The sequence below is a fragment of the Mustela nivalis genome (assembly GCF_964662115.1).
Source record: "Mustela nivalis genome assembly, chromosome: 1".
In the NCBI taxonomy this organism is placed as follows: domain Eukaryota; kingdom Metazoa; phylum Chordata; class Mammalia; order Carnivora; family Mustelidae; genus Mustela; species Mustela nivalis.
This window is the reverse complement of record NC_139020.1, coordinates 9,772,928-9,798,286: the sequence shown is the minus strand read 5'-3', so window position 1 is coordinate 9,798,286 and position 25,359 is coordinate 9,772,928. Positions and strand designations below refer to the sequence as shown.

Genomic DNA, 25,359 nt, shown 5'->3' with positions numbered 1-25,359 from the left:
AACCAGAATGGTAATGTGTCTTCATATTTATCATAAAATGGTAAATCTACTTGAAACCACATTTCAATAACCATCTACTGTACATCTCTTAAAATGATCACAAGTGATCATGTGAAACTCTATTCTTTGTCATAGATAGCACATGGATTCTAAGTTAAAGGCTTCCATGATATACGTTTTTTATAATTATCAAGTAGCGATTACTAGTTGTATCATCTTAGTTTCTGTGATGGTGAGTTTTATATTTTTACATTTTTGTAAAGATGGGAGGAATTTCCTTGAAATTCACAATTCATGCTTTGCATGTTCCAAATCACCCTTAAACTAATTCATTAATAGAAAGCAACAATGTAAAGGTAGATTCTTAAAAAGATACCACATTTTAAATCAGTAATTTTTAAAAGCTTGAAGTAGCAGTATCAACAAGAAAGGCTGTGCTTCCAGGGATCCCATCACAGAAACTTCTAGAACATCACAGGCATTTCTAGAACATCACAGACACTTCTAGAAGTTTTGAAATTTGGATTTGTTGCCATGTAAGACCCTGCACTCCCATTTTAGTTTCGACAGATACATACCTCTTCCACTCCGACCGACAAACCTGAGGTCATTGAATCTTGCAACTTGGTTTTTCATGGCTGCGGTGGCATTTCTCAATTCAGCTGAGTAGTTTTCGTCATTGCCAGCCATCACAGTGACTAGAGTGCCATCGGGGACATCCCCCAGAGCCACCACCTAAACACCAACCAAGGGACAGATGCAGATATCAGAAATGAAGTGCACTTGATGTTAATTGTTTTAAAATAAAAATTAAGTAATCCTTTTAAAAAATATATTTATTTATTTTAGAGAGAGAGAGAGAGAGTGCGTGCACAAGAGAGCAGGGGGAGGGGAGAGTGGGAGTGATTCTCAAGCAGATTCTGATCTGAGTGCAAAGCCCATAATGGGGCTTGATCTTATGACCCTGAGATCATGACGTCAACTGAAATCAAGAGTTGGAAGCTCAACTGACTGTGCCACCCAGGTGCCCCAGTGATCGTCTTTAAATTTGCAAGGGATAAGCAAGACAACAAGATAGTTATTAATGGGAAGAATTTCTTTGAACACCGTTATGCAGAACTAAATATAAATTTAGGAGTCCTAGAACATTCACCCAATAAAGCCACCTAAGGTCACTTGGTGCAGCTGGGACAAAACTGCAAGGACTTTGAAAACTTTGCCTTTTCATGAATGCCATCATCTTAATATCTAAGAAATGCAATGTCTTCTGTTTGTAAGTGTATAACCTGACCCATTGCTCGCTTATCCAGACGTCCACTGACAGGCCTCACAGGGCTCACTTTGCTTTTAGGTGTTTAAACTTATTTCTGCTAAAATTAAATTCAATCTTTACAACTGACTTGCTGATGATTCTTGACTCACTCTCCCTTTGTAGTTCTTCTTTGAGACCCCCTACTTGCTTCTCTTATTTTGATTATCAGTAGCTGGGAATTCTGGCGTGCAAGGCAAAAAATCAGAAATCTACTCTTTGCTTATTACTAATTGCAAAGGCAACAGACCTCAGAGAAGAGGGGTCTCACTTTCGCCTACTGCTCTGAATTCAGGAGTGGAACTATGTGGCATTTTTATATCTGTGGGTCCCCTAGATGTGTCAACTATGTCCTGATAGAAGACTGAGGTTTTCCCCAAGCCCAGACGATCTTCAAGAATTCCTTTAATGTAACTGAATAGGAATGGATTTTCTGATAGGGCTACTGAAGAAAACTGGTAGATAGTATTTTTGACATTCAGGTCATAAAAAAGCAGTAATTTCAAGGTAAAATGCTCTGAAGACCATGACATAAAGATGGTTTGTGCCGTTGGTTCTAGTTCTTGGCCATCATTTGACTCTTCTGGAAAAGATTTTTTAGGGGCTAGATAATTATTATTAGCTATATTTCCATTGTTCCTATTTTTTTAAAGTGGTTGTAGGAGTTCAAATCAAAATGCCCCAACTTTTTCCTATTCCTATCATTTCTGATACTCCTCATGGCAATTTCTCAGTAGTGAATTCTGTGTTAATCATTCAATTATATAATCACTTTTTTCATTCTGTATCTGAGTTGTAAAAGCAATGAATTCGCCAGGGATTATTATTCCTTTTTACCTAAGCATCATGACATACTTGGGTTAAAACCTATATTTTCAATTCCCTTTTTCTGCCTGTAAATAAGGCTGCCATAGGCTCCCTTGTACGATAGCAGAGCCATTGTTTCTCGAAATGCCCATCATTGTTGCCTGCTTGGCCATAACCCCTTCCCCGTGTCATCCAGGTGACCATCTCTTGCTTTTATGCCTTGTGATACATCAGCTTTCATATTCTGAAGAGTATGACAGGGAGGACAAGCCATCTCATCACAAGGGGCCAGGGGACCAGGAGAACGAGCCCGCCCAGCGATAGATAGATATGTTCACCTGTCTTATCCCACTTGCTCTGTGGAGCACAGTCTGGGCTTTTATCTTTCTTCCTAATCCTTTCCATCTCAATGCTGGGCATGTTTTCTATGAAGGAGATTTAAAAACAACAGCTATTTATTCCCCAAGCACTCTCTAATTAGATATTTAGTTCCCATTATAAGTGTGTTTGTTGCCTTTTAATTAAGAGCAGTAATACGACGATTCCTTTTGTTTCGAAAACATCATTGAAATATATCTCCTTGATCAGTTATTTATATATTTTACCTTTTTTTCTCCTATACCCACAAAATGTGCTGGCTCTATTCTGCTTTTTTCAGTCTCTGAAAATTTTTTCCACTTTTTTTCTCTCACTGTTTTCACTTCCTTCTGTAAAATCAGCTCACAGTGTTGAAATGCCCTCCTTGAACACATATTTTTACTTCCTCATCCCCGTCTCCCTGTGATGACCTGGCTTCTCTGTTTTAATCCGACATTTAGTTATACTTAACAAATGAGGTTTTCAAACTGAGTAACTTCTTGTTGGGGAAGAATCTGGGAAGAGGTTAAAATAAGTAAATCTTGTTGTCTGTCTTCCAAAATGCATGCTAAATCACCGTCCTCTCACTGGCCCCTCTCATGGTGCTCCAGGCCTGTTCTGCTCCTCTCTCCTCTTTCCAAAACTATCCTTGTCAGTTTTTGGCAAACTCAGGAGACCTTCACCAAGTAGAAACAAATATAGAGTAAAATGATCATGGTGGCTAAATATGAAATGGTTGTTGATGTTGGAACCTAAGACTAACAAAATTAGCAGTTTAACCCTTTCTATCCCTCCCTTTCTAAAAAAAAAATGCAGCAAAGGCCAAAGATATGTGGGTGCTTGAAGATAATTTTCTTTTGTTTTGTATTTTATTGATCTCAGAGAGATCTTCTTTCTCTTTTTTTTTTTGGCAGGAGGATAGGGGAGAATATTAAATTACAGTAATAACATATATTGTCTAATTGTTAACAAGCACACTTAGACTAGATTAAAAAATTAAAAAAATTAAAACTAACACGTCTGCTAATTTGGTACAGATTGTCCCACTGACAGAGAATAAGAGCAGCATTAAAAAAAAAAAAAAACTCACTTCAAACAGAAAAAAAAAGAAGGAACTGGAATGAAAAGCTATAAACAATAGGTAAGGAAACACAAACATTTACATTTTAACACAGACCAAACAGACAAGAAGGGACTTGCTGGCCAAAGGATATCTCATATTTCGTTTTACTTCTCTGTTTTTAAAGTATCAGGAAGTTGGGCAAAACATCAGCCCTCCTAATGCACTTCATGAGTCTCCCCACACTGGGGTTGGCTAGGCTGTTCACAGTTCAAACTGGCATTTTGAATAACTCTAATTAGGTTGAAATTACAGTTACAATTCATTTATTTCAAATCCCTTAATTTTCCAGAGTTTCAAAGAAAGCTGTGGAGTGGAACCCAGAATTCAGCCAAGATGACATTTAATGCATACCTAGGGACTGCAATCTTGCCGACAGAAACACTACTTACTGCTTTCTTACGGAAAGAATATGACTATTAGCATCCAAAACCTCTGAACTTGCTGACGGCATGTTTATGCCTTTGGACCCTGGTGTACCGGGGCCTAAACAAACTGTAAAACTGCAGTATTTAAAAATACATATATATCCTAAGTCATCTACATAGCTCTTGAGGCTGCTTCTGGAAATAGTGGGTAACTCGCAGCAAATTGAAGATTTTCCCAGCAGTAAAATAACTCTCTTTTCTATACTAAAATAAATAAATAAATAAATAAATAAATAAATAAATAATAAAGGTGTTCCATGGGAAAAATGAGGGCGGGGTATGTTTTGGGGTCCAGGATAAGCAAATAGGAAGATTTTAATCTATTTGAAGGAAAAATTCATAATCTGAAGTCTCCCTTTAGTTTCTAAGATTCAAACAGGGGATTTACACATAAGATTTCAGAGACTGGGAGAGAATCACTTAAATGCTCTGTTCATCAATATCCTCAGACTTTATCACTGCTTCACACAATCTCCTCCTTATTGCAGGGAATATAGTCACTGTTTACCGATGAACTACTTAAAAAGATTGTCTGGGGCTTACTTGAAATCCACATTTTGAAGTCGTAATTTGTACAGAAACTGTCCGGGAGGCAGGTAGATGGCTAAGTGCGGACTGGGGCCAAGGATACAGAAGCAATCAACCTGGACACAGTCACCTTGTGAAGGCTAGCTTGCTTCTCTGCCTAACCGTTGGGTTCGTTCCCTCACTGAAAATGCTGTCTGCCCCTTCAGTTGTGCAGGGAGCAGGCGTCCTTCAGGAAGAGGCCTCTCTTGATGGGGACGGAGTGCTGACAGATATTACTCAAGTGGCCTCATTTCTCCGCTGTCCTTCCCTTTCCTCCATATGTTCTCAAGACCCACTTGACATTTTTTCAAGAGAACTATGCCTTGGTCATTTAGGAGATGACAAACTATTACTCAGTACAACAAATCCGATTTTTTAAATTTTATTTTAAAGTCAATTATCATTTGGAAAAAAAGAAATCTCTCTGGTTACTAAGATTTCTATGGAAAGAATCCCCTGGCGCCTCATAAAAACAAGTTATATGATTTTTTTTTTACAGTGTTTTAGAAAAAATATATAATGCTTGTCTTGGGGAGGCTTGAGAAACTCCATCACTTCACCTCCTGAAGCTTATTAATCACTTAGTGTTTTGATATGTTTGGGCGTTGGTTCCTGGCAGAGGAGGGGACATCTACAAGGGATCCTGATTTGTCCCCAAAGGAAGCCAAAGATCTTAGAACCCACTCGGTTGGTGTGTCAGGGGCACCAGGTTTAAACGACCCTATGGGCGATTATCAGCTTGTCTCCTCCCTCTGCTCTTATCTGAAAGAGGCCCCAGGGCCTAGTCCCCTGTCACTGAGTGGACTCAGTCCTGTCCTCCAGCTAGAGGAGCCTGTTTAGGTAAAGCAATTGGAATTATTTAAAATTGAAATAAGCTCACCACCCAAATCTACAGAGATTGAAGGACAGCAGGGAAATAGCCCAGTTGGGCTGCTCGACCCATTCCCCATTCCCTTCCCCTCAAAACCTTCTGCTTCCAGAACACGGAGGCACTTCTAGAGACATAGGCAATGACATATTTTCTTTTGTTCTAGGAATCCTAATGTAAGTTCGGAAGGTGCAGAAAGCTTAAAATTAAAGAACTCCCACTGTACTTTATAAAAAAGCCAACACTGCCCATTGTAACTAGATCAAGATCCAGTAGAGGCCTGGAACCATTAAAAAAAAAAAAAAAGAAGAAAAAGCTTATGTTAAATTCATCTCCCCTTAAAGGGCACAATTACCTTAAAAAGAAAGAGTAGCTCATCTTTACAGTCCCCCCCCCCCCCCACGCCTTTCTCAGCCCTTTCAAAGAACAGGGAATGACTGCAGATTGTACTAACAAGTTGCCCCTTCTTAAGCCCCCTCAAGACAGAAGAATAGAATCCCCACCCCCAAAATCAAATTTCTACTGTTTTTGGCTTGGGTGTGTGTGTAGGAGGTGGGGAGGCAGTGGTGGTGGTTGTTTTTTAATTCAATTTTACTTTTTCAGTGTGGGTGGTTTTAAAACGCCCAGTGCTGTTTCTATATTCCCCTTGAAGGCCGAGGGTTTTAAAGGCAGCTTGACGGCAAGATTAGGGGCTCAAGTGAACGAAGACCCCTTGAGCGGTTCATCTTAAGTTGTGGAATCCATGCCACCGGCCTCCTCAGACAGAAATGCCCCTGGCGGGTTAGACCCCGACTCGCTGAAGACAGCCTTGCCACCTTTCCCGGCCCCAGGCTTAATCTAGGTGAGCCAGAGATAAAGGTTCAGGAGGGTTCCAGGAAAAGAAACAGGATTCGCTACTTGCGGCTTCTGGCGCAGCAAACTAGAAGCTGCAAAAAAAAAAAACCTCTTCAGAAAACTTTTGCAAAGCTAACTACGCCCTCCGTGGACTTTGGACATGCTAATTTCGATGGGACTGTTAAAGACGGGGTGGGGGTAGGAAGCCTTGACAGTTTTCCTTGTCAGTTTATTTTCACTGACCCGAAAGTATAAAAGTAGCTTTATTTCCTGATGCCTCCATCGGAGGGAGGTAGAAAGGCTTGGGTGTCAAGCCAGAGGTCGAGGGAGAAGCAAGGGGCAGACAGGCTTGCCAGAGCTGGGTTAAAACTTTTTCTACTTTACAGCAAAGCTAAGGACCTCTGTCAGGGAGCTCCGGGGCGGCCCTCACTGGACTCCTCTGGGGGCATCCAGATTGTTTTCAGTCGTCCCTGGAGGCAGCCCCTGCGGGTCCCACCCCACCTCCCCCGTACACACACACTCACACACCGAGGATCGCCACTGCAACCCAGCATCCCCGGTGTCCCGAGAGCAGGAGGACGGACCAGGGGCCGCGGGGGGCAGCGCCGGCCCCCTTCTAGAACCCGGCCCCGCCCGCCAGGCCACTGCCCTCCCGGATCGCCCCCGGCCTCCGCCGGCCTTCGCCCGTCCTGTCCTCCCGCCACCCGCTCCGGGCCGAGTACCTTAAAAGCGATGGGCAGGGTCTTGTTGCAGCGCCAGTGCGTGGGCAGCACGGAGCAGAGGAAGTTGGGGCTGTCCGTGCGCACCAGCTCGCCGGGGTGGTCGGCCAGCACCTCCACCATGCTGCGGTCGCCACTCCTCAGCTTGCCGGCCAGGGCGGCGCCGGCGTCCGGGGCGCCCAGCGGCAGCGCCTCGCTCATCTTGCCCGGGCTCAGCGCGGTGGAAGGCGGCGTGAAGCGGCGGCTCGTGCTGGCATCTACGGGGATACGCATCACAACAAGCCGATTGAGTTAGGACCCTGCAAACAGCTCCTACCACGCGGCGACAGGGGCGCGGATCTTCGGCAAGCAGCTCCAGGGAGACCAACATACAAGTTCAGGGGCCTTTATTGCTGCGGGGGGGGGGGGGACTGGGGGGAGGCGGGAGACCAAGTTACTAACAGTCCAGGAGCGGGGGCAGTTCTGTGATGCCGGTGAGCCTTATACCCGGCAGGGCTCCTAGCAACCGACAGCTTAAAGCTTTAAAAACTGAGCAACTAGAATCCAAAGTCAAATGCCGAGGGAAACTGTCTTCTGAATCTTGCTTTGAGAGTTTAACTTCAGTCTCTGGCTGTTAAAAAAAAAAAAAGAAAAAGTTCCCGGAGGCAAAAATTCCCATACACTTACTAAAATATTTATACGGAGAGCAAAAGGACCAGCAAATACATAATTTGGAAGTTCCAGTAGTAAATCGCCTGTCAGTTTTTTTTTTTTTTCCAGGTGAGTTTTGTCTAAAGTCCCAGTACAACACAAAATATACGAGTGTCGTCCGTACACAGAGCCACTTTCATCATGCAAAACTGGCTTCGGTCCTCAAAAGCAAGAGCTGCTACTTCCAAAGGTCATGCTACTAATGTATGTGCACGTATATATAAATATATACATTTGCTCTACTTCATAAAATATTTACAATTCAATCTGTAGAGAATTTAAACACAACAGAAATCCATTAATGTACGCTGCTGATTCTTTTTTTAAGTAGCCTTGAAAATAATCTTCAGTAGTTGAAGAAGGGCTGGGCTAGAAATACTTGTCATGTTCTCTTAATAAATTCTGGCAAAACGCTCAGTTCAGAAAATTCAGTTTTTCAAAGAAAAGCTGATCTTAAAGGAAAAAAAAAAAGGTCCAAGTCGATGACACTCAGAGTACAGCTCTCCACATCTGAGAACTCGGGTTTGGGGATGTTGGTTAAGTTTGTGGCTGATCCTGTGGTTGGTGGGAGTTGAGCAGCCGCCGAGTCACACGCACGCAGACACGCACTCTTCGGAAGCCAGCCGCTGTCTACATCGACTCGGTGAGTCAGCCCGACTTGGGCAGTAGTGAGATGATCTTCCTCCAACGTCGCCCCAGCGCCGGCCGGTTAAATGCCGGGACGCACCTATACCTACGATCACCGCGGAACCGCAGCAGGTGGAGCGGGCCTGGAGAGGCTCCGCAGCGCTGATCGAAACAGACGGGGCGGCTCGAACTATACACGCAGTCACACTCCCACGCACACTGCCACGCACACGCAACTTCACGGCTTGCCTCGAAGCACAGCACACTTTCTCCTGCAGTTGTCAGAGGAAACAACCGGGGAAAAGTTCACAGGCAAGAAAGAAGTTGAACAGCCAGCCAAGAAACCAATTCATTCAAGAAAGAGAAAGAAAAAAAAAAAAAATCGTAGCTCCAACGCAGGTCAAGAAGAAGCAGCGAGGGTTGACTGTCTTCTGGCGTCCCCAGGAGCCCCAGGAAGAGGTGCCTGCCGGCGCAAGGCCGGGCAGCGTGGTGCCCTGGCTGGGTCCGGCCGCGGGGCGCCCGTCCCGCCTGCGCCCGCTGGCTCTATGAATGAGAGTGCCTGGAAATGAACGTGCTTTTACTGTAAGCCCGGCCCGAGGAATTCCATTCCCTCAGCTCGTTTGCATAGGGGCGGCCGCCGTCCAATCACAGGCCTTTCCGGTATCAGCCAGGGCGCGGCTCACCGCCGCGGGCTCCTGGAATTGGCCCGCGCGCCCCCGCCGCCGCCGCCGCCGCGCGCTACTGTACGCGGCCTCCGCGGAGAGTCCGAGGCTACCGCGGCCTCCCCGCTCTCCCCGCGCACCCGCATCCACGCACGCACACGCACACACTCACACATTCGCCCGAGGCCCCGCCCTGGGGCGAACCGCGGCCCTGCGTCTTTGCACACAGGCACAGTCGCGCGGCCGCCCGCCCGGGGCTGCAGTGCCCAGCGGCGCCACAGGCGGCCGCGGTCTGGAGACGGAGGATGTGGGAAGCGAGGAGGCTGGCTGGCCCAGGGAGGGCTTGGGCCGCGCGCCGTGCCGGGAACGGCCCCGGGGCCGGAGACCAGCCGGACGGAGGCGCCCCTCGCTCCCTGGAGATGCAGCGGCCGCCGAGAGGCTCCCGGGACCGGCGCCGGAGCCCCGGGGCGGCCCCAGGCCCTGCGCGGCCACCCACGGCCGAGCCTCTGCTTCCTCTTCGTGGGTGGGATTCGGCCGCGAGGGGGCCGGAGGGCCGAGGGCCGGGCCGCAGAGCGGCTCCGCGCGGCACCAGAGCCGGGTGGGCAGCAGTAGAGAAGTGGCGCTGATTCATTTAGTGAGGCCAGACGGTCCTCGGTCTCCACAACATGGTTTTGTGTTTTTAGTTTTCTCTCTGGGTTTGTTTTCTTTAATTGGTGTTTTCACCGCGTCTGGGCTGCGGCTTAATTATGCAGCGCGCCCCACTCAGTCTGAGTGTGCTTCGCGGCGAGCAAAGGAGTGTCGGGATCAGAAAAGACCCTAAAGAACAAGCTCCGGGAAAGTTGAAAGCATCCGCTGGGCTGTTTCCCTGTTCTGGGAGCGTCGGCTCCCCCGCAGGCGGCACTGAAAGCCCACCGCTGGGCCCAGGTCGCCCGAGCCCTGCACCCACCTCCGGCTCCCCGGAAACGGCTCTGGCTCCTCTCCCCGCCCCCGCGCGCCCGAGCGGCCGGGGGTGCTGAACCCACCCTGGCTTTGCGCTCGGGCGGGAACTTCCCCAGCGTCGGTCCCCGCGGCGCCGGGGGCATTTTCGCGGAGCTTAGAAGGGCCCCACCCCGGCGCGCGAGGCCCGTTCCCCCCTCACCCCCCCAACCCCCGCCTGCCGAGGGGCTTCCTAGCTCCCCGGGGACCCACTCCGCCCCCACCACCGCCGTGGGGTCCTCATCACCCAGGGAAGGGCGGGCTCTCACCCCACCCTCAACACGGAGACATCCACTTCAACTCCCGAGGGTGTGGGGGATCCCCTCCCGCGCCCCCCCCCCCCGCGGGGGCCCCTCCCGCCCGCCGCCTCCTTCCCCACTGCGAACGCGCGGCTAGGGTGCTGGGGCCGCCGTCGCGCCGAATTCTTCTTGGGCTCTGCGGCTGGGGCCTAACGGATGCGTCGGTCAGGGCGGGCCTGCCGGGTAGGCCCTTCCCGGGCGCCCAGGCTGCTTCCCTTGCCCCAGGACTAGAGAGGCCGCAAGGGCTGCGCGGAGCCGCCGGGAGGCTGGCGCCGGTCCCGTAGGAGGCCCTGCGGGCCGCGGGCTCGGGGCGGACGCCAGGGGGCAGCAGCCGTCCTCGCTGCCGCCCCGGGCGCCCGGGAACGCCCCCGATGGCGCGGGACTCTGCCGCCCTCCCCCTGGCCTGTGGGTCGCTCTAGCAGCAACACCAGTTTGGGGAGAAACGACTGGAATCGGCTGCTTCCCGCCCCTACTATCCCGGGCGGCGGAGCTGGTGGCGCAGGAACCCTTCCGCCGGGTTCTGCGCTGTCCTGACCCGCCCGCATCAGAGTCTTTTCCCGAAACCCCTATGCACGCACTGCGCGGTCGGCCAGCTCGCCACCGTGGGTGCTCCTGGCGTCCGCGGCACCGTCCCCCAGCCCGAGGCCTCGGCTCCCTCCTGCCCTTCCGAGCTTCTCCCCAGGTGGGCCGTCCCCTCCCTCCTCTCCCGGACACCCGGGACACTCCTGAGAACAACCAGCAACTTGCTGCATTTTGTTTGTTTTCATGGGTCTGGGGTCTCCGACAACTGCTTTTTATTTTTTCCTTAAAAATGATTTTGAAGAAGCCGAATTTCAGGAGTAAAGACCCACAAAAGTCCCTTCTCCACCTTGGCGCAGCGATTCCAACTATTGCGCAGTGGCCAAGTCTCCTTGTCTGCCGGCCCTAGGGACGAGTTGGGGCAACTTAAACCCCTTTACCGCGGCTCAGATACATCGCTGTAAGAGCGCACCGAGCGCTCCTGGGGACCGCCTCCACAGTGCATCCCCCCGGACCTCCGCAGACCTAGAGGGTACACAAAAATTTGGCAGAAGCGAAAACGGGCTCTGATTTGGGGGATATAGCGGACTGGGGTAATTCGCCCTGCGGAAAGGTCAGAGAAAAAGGGTCCTCTGGGGCTTGGGCGGTTTGAAACCCTAAACCCTGCGAGGGGCTGCGGGTCGGACTCTCTGCGGCGGTCTCCCTGCGGCGGTCTCCCTGGCGGGGTCAAGTTCCTGCCCCTAAAAGAGGTACGGGGATAGATGCATCAAGTTTAGCCCTTCAAGGGCAGCACTGTGGGCGCTGCTCAGCCGAGTATCAACCAATAAATGTCGAGTTTGAACGTCGACAAGGATGATAAGAGCAGGAAAATCTTTTGCTGATTTATTCTAAATCCAGCCGCCGCGCATTTAAGGTTCCTGGGACCTGCGCTGGCTCTAATTGCGCGGTGCGGTGCACACTTAAAAACAAGAAACAAACAAAATGCAGCAATCTTCCTTGTCGAGGGACTGAAATGAATGGAAAGCGGGAAGCGTGAGGCTCAGCTAAGGCGTATCTGGAGTCCCTTAGTCTGAAAGACTTTTTACAGACCTTACAAAGTTCATCATCGCATACGAAATGAAAAGTTCCTTCTCACCAGAAGAGTCCATTTTAGCGGCAATATAGAATTCCCCTTCCTTTGCCTCTCCCAAGAAAGGAAAGGAAACATTACCACATTCACTCCTGGAATAATACTAAAATTTACTCTTGTCATAATACCAAAAAAAAAAAAAAAAAAAAAGCAACAACGAAGCGATGTGTTGGGCGGATGCTATAAGATGGATTTTTCCAAATTTGCTGCGTGGGGGGAAACTCCAATAGTGCTCATAACAGGAATGAAATGTAAGTTTTCACAGGGAAATTTTAAAGTGCTATTTGGTTAGTTGGAAGAAAAATATCAATTTCATTGGGAAAAATAACAGTTCCTTGACGTTTTTCTTCAACTTAAGGTAAATATAAAACAAAGTGGTCTCAGAAAATACCTAAATATTTTACACTTTTGCCGTTTTAAAACCCTCTCAAAAATAAAATATGCCTAAAAATAAGATTAGAATCTCAACCATTCTCTTAAATCAAAATTCTCCTCTGTGAGTAACATATTTCTAAGATTACATTTCTAAAAATGCCATATTTCTAGAAGAAAATTATTTCTATCTCAGTGGACCATTTCAATGAAATGAAAACCAGAGAATGTATTTGGCTAGTGTTTCTGGACCAAACTGGTGCGGTTGATACAATGTCACAAGGATGGAGAATATTTTTGTGAAGAGAGTAAGGAGTTAACTCTGTGCAAATAACCTGCTGTACACAGGGTCCAGTTTTCAACATTAGAATTTAAACACCCTTCTCCCCCCCACCCTCTGATGTGGCTTTGAGATTATTTTACTTTTGGAATCTAATTACTTGGGGGAGAAGATTTTTTCGTTCTGTCACCATATCCTTCCTCCATATGAATGTTTTCATAGGATGTGGTGCTTCAAGTGTGAACTGTTACCATAATCCTGCAGCTCCCAAGTAGCAAACTGAGAAATTTTTAAAATTAATTTTCTTTCAAATTTAGTATGCTTAATAAACATTTTACCCTCATAAAAGTTTTGCATTGCCACTGCAGTAACAAAGGTAATAAACTAGGTAATAACAGATAGAAGCCAAGCTCTATTTTTTTTTTTTTTTCCCAGAGAGTCATGTAGAGTCATTTAATAACAGCAGAATACACCTGTGGTAAACTACTCTGCAGTACTGAGGGTATCATTTAAAGTTTCATTGGAATGTTTTATATGGTTTGATATTTACAATACGAAGAACAGCTTTTAAGTATTTTTGAATCAGCAAAAAAAAAAAAAAAGAGCCTCAATTATTTGGCTAATTTATGTTATAAGTTACTTATAGATTTACAAAGATAAAAATCATCCATATGCATGTATGAATGTGCATATTTTATTTAAAATATAATTTGGAATCCAACATACCGTGAACATCTCTAGATGGATTCATTCCGTGTACACATTCTGAAAGAACAGAAAGTAGGAAAATAAAAATAATTGTGTAAATATACTGACGGCAAACACCAAATTTATTGATAGTTGATGAATTTTATTCTAATAGTAATACATGCAAGTATGAAAACTAAATTTCTGTCATTTATTTTTAATTTTAATTTTAATTTTTTGTTGTTGGCCGATTGCCCCTCGCACTTTTTAGCACTGGAGATTTTTATAGTATATTGTCAACTTTGGCACAGGAATAGCTTAAAACAGTAACCAGCAAATAACAAATGAACTGTTATATTTGCACATGGTTATAGGGGACTTTAACAAATATTTTCCACTGCTACCTAGTGCTGAATCTTTATCTTTCATACAATCACCTTTTTAAAGCTTTGTATTTGATGCTAATGTGATATGAATATCAGAAATCCATTTGGAGAATGTAAAAGTGAATCAGAATTCAAGGTGAAATTAAAACCAAACCCTAACTTAATGCCAAAACCCTTGAAAATTGGTATTATAGCACAACTGAACTGCAAGAAGTAACAACAAGTTTTTTAAAGCCATGAGGATAAATAATTTTGAATGCATCTTTTGAAAGAAAAAAACCCGATAGGTAAACATTACCATAACTTACTTCCAATAAGACAGTTTAGAAATATTTCCTCCTTGCTTGCTTACTCTCCTTCCCTATGCTAAGGAGGCAGATTATTTATACTGAAACCTCTCATTCTTGAAATAACAATAACATTCTTGAAATAATGATATCAGTTATTACTGAAAATAACCATCATATGCTAATGGTCATATATGAATCCCTTACTACATGCTGCTGCATATACAGTTATAGGTAAACCCATTAAGCAACGTCATCTGAAGCTACTTCTCTTTCCTTTCCATATCTACATGCATTGTTCTGATCTTGAAATTACTGGGTTAGCCTCCTATATGACAGAGCTCAGCACTGAATGATTCACATGGAAGATACACCATTTTCAAAGCCTTAGGATTTGAGCATTTCAAAAATTGCAGACCTAAAGCTTTCAACTTTACTCCACAATATTAATATATCTTAATTTTTTTTTCAAACAAAGAAAGGAGGTAATTATTTCAGATTTCCAGACGCTGTTTAAATAGGCAGGAGAACAAGATTTACAGCTCCTCAGTCTTATATTTTTTTGCCAAAGCAAAAAGAGCAACTAAAATAATAAGGGGTTCTGCAAGACTGCCCTATGATGAAAGATTCAAGCAATTAAATAGGTACTGTCTCCAAGGAGTATCCTTAAAACAAAACAAAACAAAACACCAAGATTGTGGTTTGCATATACATAAAATAACTCCATACAGATTTTAAAAAATAGAGCAGAGGAAAATCATTTGCACTAATTATGAATGATAAGGTAAGAAATATCAAATGTACCCTGAAGTTAGTAAGTTCACTTTTAATGAGCATGGGGAAGAGTCCACAACAGTAATACCAACCAGGCAGCCAAATTCATATTAAAGAGACCCAGTAGAAAATCTCTAGAAACCACCCTGGAAAGTCTTTCATGGGACCCTAAGAAGCCTTTCCATGTCAGAGGCTGAGACACAGAAGGAGCAAAGTAGAAAAGCAAATGTTTTGTTTACACACCTAATATTTCACTGGTTCTGCGAGAAAAACCCACATTTTTTTTTAACCTAAAAACAAGGGCAAAAGTGAGCGAAGTTTAAAAGGGGTGTGTGTTGTCTGTTGGAAGTGGCCCTACTTTGTCCCGTGTCCGTAGGCTTGAGGCCACATGAGGGCACACCATGAAGCTGGGGAGGGGCAGGGGAGGTCTGCAGGTGAGGTGGCATCTATGGAGGTTGGCGGTCATTTGCCCAAAGAGTTGTTAAAGATGCTACAACCTGAACTGTAGGAGAGGAGATGTCTTGGATGTTTATGGCTGCAAGACCTCAATTTGGCTCCCCTGCCCTCCTCCAGCTCTCTCCCATGGATTCATGCCTTTCTTTCTTTCTCCCTTCGTCTCACTGAATGCTACTAAGTGCCAGGTAATGGCCAAAATGCTTTTATAGAACTTGCTGCAACAACACCATGATTCCTTACCACAACACCATCACCATCTCCGTTTTACCAGTGAGGAACCTCGCACTCAGAGGGTTTAGGAGACTTGACAACGTCACTGTAATCTGCTCACGGGTGCCTGTGCACGCTCACGGATGTCCACGTACGGGTCTGAATGCATGATGAGCTGTGTTTCTTTCTGACCACAGCTATTTTCATGGGTATCCTCGGTAGAGCTCTGACAAATTAAGCTCTAATGTCGTGTGTCAGTTTGATCCTCCCCTGTTTCATCATCTCCATTAGACACTATCCCTGAATTTCTTTACACTGCAAATCTCAAATGTCTAAGAGTCACAGTCTGAAGTTATTTCTGGCCATCCACAGAGTTTGAGGAGCAAGTCAAAGTCCGTTTAGCTTTTAAATTCTTTTTTTAAAAGATTTTTTTTTAATTTATTTGACAGAGATCACAAGTAGGCAGAGAGGCAGGCAGAGAGAGAGGGGGAAGCAGGCTCCCAGCTTAGCAGAGAACCCAATGCGGGGCTCGATCCCAGGACGCTGGGATCATGACCTGAGCCGAAGGCAAAGGCTTAACCCACTGAGCCCCCCAGGCATCCCTAGCTTTTAAATTCTTAATAAATATTAAATAATTTCCTAGTCCTTTCCTGCCCCCACTCCTTCAAAATGACATCTTTGGTACTTTCCTAGATATGAAACACCTGATCGCCTTCCCGCAGCAGTTCTCTAAAGCTTTCTATGTGCCAGGCAGAGCGCTAGGCTAGTCGGTAACAAAGGACAGAGAAGAATGGAGTGTGATTGTGTTACCGAGTGTCGGTGGACTGTTAGGGCTCCAGGAAGATGGTGGGAGGTGTACAGGAAAAAGAAAAGATCATACCACCTGGTGTGCTTGGGAAGGCCTCCCTTCACAGTAGAGGTGATACTTAATGTGACTCCTGGAGGCTAGGTAGGCTGGAGGAAGGGTTTGCAGAGGTGGGGGGGGGGAGTAGGGGAGAAGGTGCTCCTGGTGGAAGGGTCAGCAGGAAAAGATGTGAATTTGTGAAATAGAACCACATGATAGTGTTAGTATAGTTAGTCGGAGTGTGAGCCTGGGATCAGTGTGCTCACCAAGACACAGGTCACAGGAAGCTGAAGAAATTTGCACTTCAGTGTGAGGGCAATGGCTTCTATGAAAGCCTTGAAATCTGGAGAACAACAGGACTAATACATGTTAGAGGGAAGTAAATCTGTCCGAGGTGGAGGGGTGAGTGGGAGGGGTCAGAGATGAGGGAGAGGGAGCTACTGTGGCTGTCCCACAAGGAACTGTCAACATCTGTCTTCGGGTGGGAACAATGGAGATGGAAGAGGGGGCGGTTGTGGGAGAATAGAGTGTTCCCCACCTCGGGCCCGGGTGCCGTGACCAGCAGTAGAGAAGACCAGAAGAGGCGGGGTGTGGAGGTAGACACGAGAATCGGTTTTGGATGAACAGAATGGAGCTGTGGGTGCTGGTGGGGAAAATAGCCAGGAATTGAGGACAGAGGTCCTCACAGATCTACAGTGGCTTCACATTGTACAGAGACTGTGTCTGGGGAGAAGAGAGCATTGACAGAGTCCAAGACCATCAACATCTAAGGAGTTGATCAGAAAAAGATGGAACCACCAAGGAGACTGAGCTAGGAGGAGAAAGAGGAAAGAATAGAGTCTTTATTTATTTATTTGACAGAGAAAGAAAGAGAGATCACAAGTAGGCAGAGAAGCGGGCAGAGTGGGAGGGGGAAGCAGGCCCCCTGCTGAGCAGGGGGGAGCCTGATGCCCTGCTGGATCCCAGGGCTCTGGGATCATGACCTGAGCAGAAAGCAGAGATTTAATCCACGGAGCCTTCCCGCCCACCCCTCCCTCCACCCCGAAAGAAAAGAGTCTTTAAAACAAAAGAACATGGGAATTTTGAGAGGAAAGGCATGTCTCAAAGGCCAAGGCCAAGGAGGGGCCGTGGAGATGACGACTGAAACAGTTACATTGGATTTGTCTCTAGGGGAGGCATGGTGACCTTTGCTAGAAGACGTTCAGTGGAGCAGAGGACGAGGGGCAGCGAATGGATGTAGGGAGGGGGAGGTAGGGGCTTTGTGGAGGAGGGAGGAGAAAGGTAGAATGGCCAAGAGAGGGAAAGCCCAGAGTTGAGATGTGTGTGTGTGTGTGTGTGTGTGTGTGTGTGTGTGTGTGTGTGTTGAAGATGGAAGACGCATGAGAGAATTAACATTTGCTGTGTGCATTTTACCGAAGGTCAGACTCCTCAGGTCCCACCCCAACTAGCTCTTCTTGCTTTGCTCATAGCATCCTCCTCCTCCTGGCTTCCAAGTTGGATCCATGGATTTATCTTTGAGCTCATCCAATCTGCTGCTGAGTCCTCTTTTTGGTTACTTTGCTATAATTTATCTCCCTTTTCTGTCCATCCTTCTGGTTCAGGTTCTTATGGCCTTTCACCAGGTTTCCCTGCAAAGGTCTGCAAAGGTCTCCCACAAGGGAGCCTCTATTAATTTCATATAGTACATTCAGATTGATCTGCCACACCTCTGCTCTGCAAACTCTGTCACAGAATGCACCCCAACTTCAGAGCCAGCTCTTCTGTACAGTCCTACAGGATTAAGGGCTACCTTCCATCACCATCTTGAAGGTGATGTCTGTGCCTCAGACGAAATTTTCTCTCAAGAACCAAATATATGCTTCTTCATGTTCTCCATGTCCTCTGAATGACCACTGAACTGTATTTTACTTTGTGTTTTAGCTATTTGAATACATTGAGGAGTGGGTTGGGTAAGAGGGAAGCATTGATTTCAGGTTTCTTTTCTTTTCTTTTTTTTTTTTTTTTTAAAGATTTTATTTATTTATTTGACACAGAGATCCCAAGTAGGCAGAAAGGCAGGCAGAGAGGGAGAGAGGAGGAAGCAGGCTCGCCACTGAGCAGAGAGCCCAGTGCGGGGCTGGATCTCAGGACCCTGAGATCATGACCTGAGCCGAAGGCAGAGGCGTATAACACACTGAGCCACCCAGGCGCCCCTGATTTCAGGTTTCTATGTGGAATGACATTCCTGGTTTCTGTGTGGTAAGAGGCCAAGAAGTTTACTTGGCCTCTTACCACAATCCCATTTATCCTCCACCATAAAAGACTAAAGTGCTTGGTTAGTAGCTTTGGGAATGGAAGCCAGGCATAGTAGGCAGAATCCTAAAATAGATCCCCAAGATTTCCCACCTTAATCTGTAAGACTGTGAATAGGATGGCGTGTCATGCCCTGGCTATGTTACACGGCAGAAGGAATTTTTCTGATGGGATTGATGTCACTGATAGTTGACTTGGAGTCAACCCAAAGGACAAGTATCTGGGGGCCTCATCTCATCACATGAGACCTTTAAAAGTGGAGTTTCCTCAGACTGGGGCAGAAATGCGGTAGAGAAAGATCCGATGTGCATGCATTGTTGACTGGATGAGGGACGGGGCCACGTGCAAGCATGGAGAGCAATCACCATGTGTGTGACCCCTGGCTACAACCGGCATGGAAACAGGACCTCCTCTTGTAGTCCTAAGGAACTGCATTCTGCCAATAATCTGTGAAGCCTGGAAGTGCAACCCCCGCCCCCCGCCAAAGCCTCCAGATAAGAGCTCAGCCTGGCCAACACCTTGGTTTGTGGCCTTGTGTCTGAGCTGGGAACTCCCTGGGGCCCAGCTGGACTTCTGACCCACAGAGCTATGAGCTAATAAGTGGGTGTGGTGTAAACTGCTAAATTTGTGGTAATTTGGTAGTGTGGCAGCAATAGAAAATTAGTACTCTGAGCATGCTTTTCCCCTCCCCTTTTTGTTTTGGGGGAAGCACTGCCTGTGTGCTAATGACGAAGTCTCTATTTCTGTGGTTCTGTGGCAAGAAGCCATGTTCTGAGCCATGGGCTCCCAAAATCCTTGGTGATAAAGCTGGTATCTTAATCCCTGACTTCCTGACTCCTTTGTCTGTCCCATAGTTGGTTCTGGATCACTGGGGAGCAAAGATATCTTTGATTGGGCTCCCTTAATGTCAAATGTATAATTGTCTTACTGTCTTCTGCTTCACCCTCACCCCCATGCCAACACATAACCACTAGATTTTGAACATCTTGCTGATGAGGTTGCTTCCTCCTTCTTGAATCTCTAGTAGTATCGGCATAAACCGAATGTGTTTTGGAAACCTCTGGAGATCTGGTTAAGTGCAGATTATGATTCAACAAGTTTAGGTGGGACCTGAGATCCCACCTCTCTAGCAAGTTCTCAACCCGTTCTCAGAAAAGGCAAGAGCACCTGCTCCGTATCCAGCAAACATTGTGTCCAGCACACAGGAGCACCCAAGAAACTGCACTGTCCCAAAAGTTTCCTTAAACAACATTGCCAAATGCAAACTGACATCAGAGCTATTTCTGATCTGGCTTTTCAAACTATTGTTATGGACTGAATGTTTATGTCCCCCTCCTCCACCCCTATTCATATGGTGAAACCCTAACCTGCAATGTGACGGTATTAAGTGTGGACTTTGGGTGGTAATTAGGTTTAGATGAAGTCACAAAGGCGGGGTTCTCATGATGGGATTAGTGCTCTTACCAGAAGAGGTCTGAGAGCTTTCTCTCTCCTCTCTCTCCCCTTCCTGGGGGCACACAGTGAGAAGTCAGCCATCTGCAGGCCAGGAAGACGGCTCTTACCACAGTGTGGCCCTGCGGGGCACCCTAACCTTGGACATCCAGCCCCAGAACGGTGAGAAATAAATTTCCATTGCTGATGCCACCCCATTGAGGGGATTTTGTGAGAGTAGCCTGAGCCAACTAAGACACAACTAAGATATGTCACAACTAAGACAACTGTGATAATAGAATCTCCTTTTATCAGTGCATCCTCTAACAGACCTGACACCGAAAGCTTTTACACTTACACTTCCCTTTAACCCTCTGGAAACAAATGGTCCATCCTTCTTCCCTTCACTTTACCATGAAGAAACAGAGATTTAGTGATTGGCCCAATTTCAACCCATGCAGTTCGCCTCTGGAGCGCCCAGCTGTGACCAGCCATCAAAACCAGGTTGCAAGAGGGTTCCTATCGTTATCCTATCACTAGTCAATTTCTTTACTGGATCCTGACAAGTTTCATTCCAACTATGTGGGTGGTCTTTCTCATTCCGGAACAGCACTACCCAATAGAAATATGATGTGGGGCATCTATAAATTTAAAATTTAAAATTTTCTAGGAGCCACATTAAAAAAGTAAAGAGCAATGGGTGAAACTAATTTTAATACTATGTTTTATTTCACTCAGTATATCTCAAACATTTTTATTTCAACATGGAATCAATATAAAAATCAATGACACTTCCTTCCTTCCTTCCTTTCTTCCATCCTTCGCTCCTTCCCTCCTTTCTTTCTTGCTAAGCCTTCCAAGTCCTACGTGTATTCTATAATGATAGCACTTCTCAATTCAGTCTGGCCACGTTTCAAGCCCTCGAGAGTCGGCTGTGGCCAGTGGCTACTGTTTTGGATGGCGCAATTCTAGAGTGACCCCTCAAGACAAAAATTCCCTCTGCATAGCAATTTTGCTACTATTGGGCCAGAGTTCATGTGAACCCTGTTTTTACCCCTGCTATCAGGGAAGGCCATTAAGTAATGCATCTTTCCTTATGCATACGTTCTTTCTGGGCTGTCCTGAAGCAAAGTCCAGAATTCATTTTACAGTATCACTTGATTGACAAAGAAGTAGAAGGACACACAGAGACTACAACTGAACTGCAAAAGCCGTGGTCAACACCACTGCTGTAGCTTCATAGCCATGGAGGAACCACAGATCAACCTCATGCATTGTTGACGTGCACTTAATGTCTACCAGCCACTGATGGCTCAGCCTACACAATAGTGCTCGGGCTTCCATGAGCTCTGGAAGACGATTACTGAAGCATCTCTTGCCTCTTTCCTTTACAGCAAAATTGGTTTTCTATGAATTTCGTATAAGCAACATAGATTAGAACAAGACATTCTATTTTTATAAACCATGATTCTAAAAATAGAATTGCGAAGTGGCTAAATGATACTCATCCTCCAATAGCATTTCCTATAAATAGGTTTATTTTGAAAGAGCATTTTTTTTTCCAAAGTAACACTCAATGTCAATTTGCTGATGACTTCCAGTTAAAAGTATACTAATAGTTCAAACTGGTGAGGCAGCTGTTGGTCTAAATTATGGAGTGAATCCTCCTCTCTGTCCTCCAGTGCTCAGAAAAAAACAACAAAGGAGAAGATATGGGGCCAGATCTGTTACAGAAACCACTGGTTCTACCTCCTTGCATGGATCCTCAGGGGCTGCTGGGAACCTCTGAAGGTCCAAGCACCTCTTTAGGGCAAACATACCTGGGTTCCACCCCTAGGTCTTGTGGGTTGAGCACAGAGGTCAAGAGGCTGATGTGTGGAGACTGAGAAGGGATGTGGATCTTCTCCACACTTTTTTTTGGCTCATTAGCCATAAGCAGAAGGTGGTTTCCAGGGAAAGGCTGAAAAACCACTCGTTGTGCATGAAACTGGTCTCCTCTTTGAATGATACTCTTTTATCCCAGCACTGTGGGAAGCATCCAAGCATCGAGAAGCATCTCAGAATCTACACAACAGGGAGGTGAGTTGATATGCTTTCCCATGGTTCTGAGTCCCCTCACTGGGGAACCTTACAGCAGAAAACCTTTCTGGAAGATGATAGAAGTTTTGAGTCTATAAAACAGCTGTAACTTCTGAATCTCCTTTACTGTAGGCTAAAATTCAGTTAATAACTTTAAAACCACTCCTGACCCCATGGATGAGAAACAACGCACCATTTTACTAAAGGTGAGTAAAAAAGTCGATGAATGAATGTGGGAAAGAACGCACAGGAGCCTCGTGCCTCGTCCCTGTGTCATTCCACAGTGAAATCTCCTCCCCCAGGGAAGCAGTGTATTTTATTCCTTGTGTTTATGATTTACCTTTCCTCTCCTATAATGAAATAGGAAGGTATGATTGTTTTTCCCCTATGCAACATGTATGTTTAAAAATAACAAGGTAGGTCCATTTAACCAGTTCCTGAACTGTTAGACATAGGAAGGAGGGCTGGGGAGGAAGTGTAGGTCAGTTTGATAAAATGAGCGCAATGATCCCTTGTGAGCTGATAGAGCAGTGAGGGGGACACCATGACATCAAATGTAGACCATGGTGTGTAACGGGGCAGCCAAGTATATATATATATAATATATGTATCTTCAAATGATGGGATGATTCACTTCCCTCCCAACAGCAGACGTTACGTTTTGAAGTTGTTGGTGGCATGATTGAATGAGTGGTGGCACGGTTCATGCAACCAACATAACCCCGGTCCGTCTGATTCAGGAGCACCCAACTTATGTCTCAGCAGTAGAGGCGCACCTCGAAGGAGGCTTCAGTGTGCTACCAACCAGATGGCCCAGGGCCGCTTAGATACCTACCTCAGCCCAGCCTCAGTTTTCTTGCCTACAAGATGATCAGAACCATGAACATTTACGCATAAATGCCACTTGGAGTTGTGAGAAATTGACCTGGCTGGGCACTGACCTACATCAGCACAGTGCTGGAGTGAACTTGGATTTTGAGTGGGGTGGGGAAGGAGGCAAAAGGGAAACCCAGAATCAACTTAACACAGTTGTCCTCTCTGTGGCACCCCCCTCAGACGGTAGAGAAATTTCCCATGATTGTAGCAGAAATCATTAGAGAGGGGCCCTAGAAGCTTGAGATAAATCTTGGGTGTGAATCAACCGTCTGTTGCCCACAGGGGAATCTGCTTAAGAATCAAGAGGGAGTAAGAAGTGAAGGTCTATGAGGAATTGCTGAGAAATCTATATTGATCAATTAAGTAATAAATTGCCAGATGTTGGTCTTAGAGTGTTCTCCACACTCTGATCAGAAGGCAGATCCTCTCACGTTAATCCTGCTCTCTGTAGATTTAGAAAAACAGAATTGTACATGAAACAGTGGGCTAAGACTGTCATGCTCTGCTTTGCTGTGGGGCCATGGAATTACCATGCTCCACAAGAGCCTGAAAATTTCAGTTGTAGTATGAAATAAAAAACAGTTTTAAAAAAAGGAATACTAAGAAGAGATCATTCTATTCTCTAATTACATAATTACATTTTCTGTCTGTAATACAGATAAAAATTCTAAGGTCTGCATTGCAATGGTTGGTTACATATTTTCAGGTTACATTAATATTATATTATTATGTTCTTGTAATACTCACATTTTTATGAATAGTGTACCATACACATGATGGTAAGGGATATTAAAAACTTTTGTGGAGATTTCCTATGACACATCATTGTTTATTTCTCAATCAAAAAGTGGCTAGGTAAGGTTTAAACTTTTTGATATGATTGTTTCGTGCTTCCTTGGAAAATGCTGTTTTAAATCTATTTTTCAAAAAAAATCAAAACAAATTTTGCTACATTTTTTTTGAATGAATAAATGGTACCAATTCTATAGAGATCACCTGTTCCTTAAAGGTAGAAGGGAAGAGCAAAAATAATTTTAAAATATTAATTAATTAATTAATTAATTAATTTTATTTATTTATTATCCCCTCATTATCCCCTCCATCCACCTAGCAATCCTCAGTTTATTTCCCGAGATCAAGAGTCTCTTACAGTTTGTCTCCGTCCCCAGTCCCATCTTGCTTCATTTTTCCCTCCCTTCCCCCATGTTTCCCCTGCCCTGCTTCTTGAATTTCTCATATCAGAGAGATCATATGATAATTGTCTTTCTCTGATTGACTTATTTTGCTTAGCATAATAGCCTCTAGTTCCATTCATGTCATTGCAAATGGCAAGATTTTGGGTTTTTTGATGGCTGCATAGTATTCCATTATGTATATATATATGTGTGTGTGTGTGTGTGTGTAGATAGATAGATAGATAGATATCACATCTTTTTTATCCATGCATCTGTTGATGGACATCTAGGTTCTTTCCATAGTTGGGCTATTGTGGACATTGCTGCTATAAACATTCAGGTGCACGTGCCCCTTTGGATCACTGCATTTGTATCTTTAGGGTAAATACCCAGTAGTGCAATTGCTGGGTCATAAGGTAGCTCTATTTTCAACTTTTTCAGGAATCTCCATACTGTTTTCCAGAGTGACTGCGCCAGCTTGCATTCCCACTAACAGTGCAGGGCAAAAATGATTTTTAACAAAATTGAACAAAAACATCTGAATAATAAACATCTGTGAGCTAATTTCCAAGTTATACTTGTATGTATATACAATGAAAACAATATGCAGAGATCATCCAAAGATTATTAAAAATGATTATGCATCCAAACATCCCTTGAAGATTTTTTCCCTTTTTTTTTTTTAGAGAGAGAAAGAAAGAGATCGGGGGAGGGGGAGGGGAGAGCGAGAATCTTAAGCAGGCTCCACACCTAGCTCAGAGCTAACTCAGGACTGGATCTCACAACCCTGAGATCATGACCTCAGCTGAAATCAGGAGTCAGATGCTTAACTGGCTGAGCCACCCAGGTGCCCCAACACTTGAAGACTTTTTACCACACATTTTTTGCAGAGAGACAGTTTTTTTTTTTTTAATATGAAGAGAAAGGGAACAGATGGCTGCTCTATCATGATGACAGATGAGCCCCAAATGAACTCTAGTTCATTTCTAGTTGAACTCCAGACCAATGAGTGCACTGATGTTTAGTGACCATAAAGGCCTTCCATTTTTCTTGCTTCTCTAGTTACCTTAAACAATTCAAATGCATATGAAGAGTTTCAAAGCAATAGTGGTTAATACAGCATTCTAGGGTAAGTTTTGAAAAAGGGCATGCAGAAAGTATTTAAAGAAATGTGGACTTGAGTTTTTAAAAAAGCATTGAATTTTAAAACGTTCTATGATCGTCAAGTTCTCCACTTAGGGAGCATCTTACGTTTTAGAGAAAGAGATCCTGAATCTAATGTATTTCCTTACCACTTCTA

At 45.3% G+C, this 25,359-nt stretch overlaps 1 protein-coding gene across 16 annotated transcripts in view; it reads right to left on the bottom strand.

Annotated features, from left to right (window-relative positions):
• Window positions 1-25,359, bottom strand: part of RUNX1 (RUNX family transcription factor 1) — a 264,361-nt gene that overhangs the window by 83,393 nt on the left and 155,609 nt on the right. For 7 of the 16 annotated variants that reach the window (XM_082722945.1, XM_082722947.1, XM_082722946.1 and 4 more), the window contains 3 exons: window positions 13,289-13,327; window positions 7,013-7,266; window positions 579-735 (listed from right to left, as the gene is read on the bottom strand). In XM_082722945.1, coding sequence (XP_082579071.1) covers window positions 579-735; window positions 7,013-7,266; window positions 13,289-13,327 — 450 coding nt within the window. Of the gene's footprint in view, window positions 1-578; window positions 736-7,012; window positions 7,267-9,934; window positions 10,113-13,288; window positions 13,328-25,359 lie in introns of those variants that run through there. The other 9 variants (XM_082722948.1, XM_082722940.1, XM_082722949.1 and 6 more) reach the window with 3 other exon arrangements.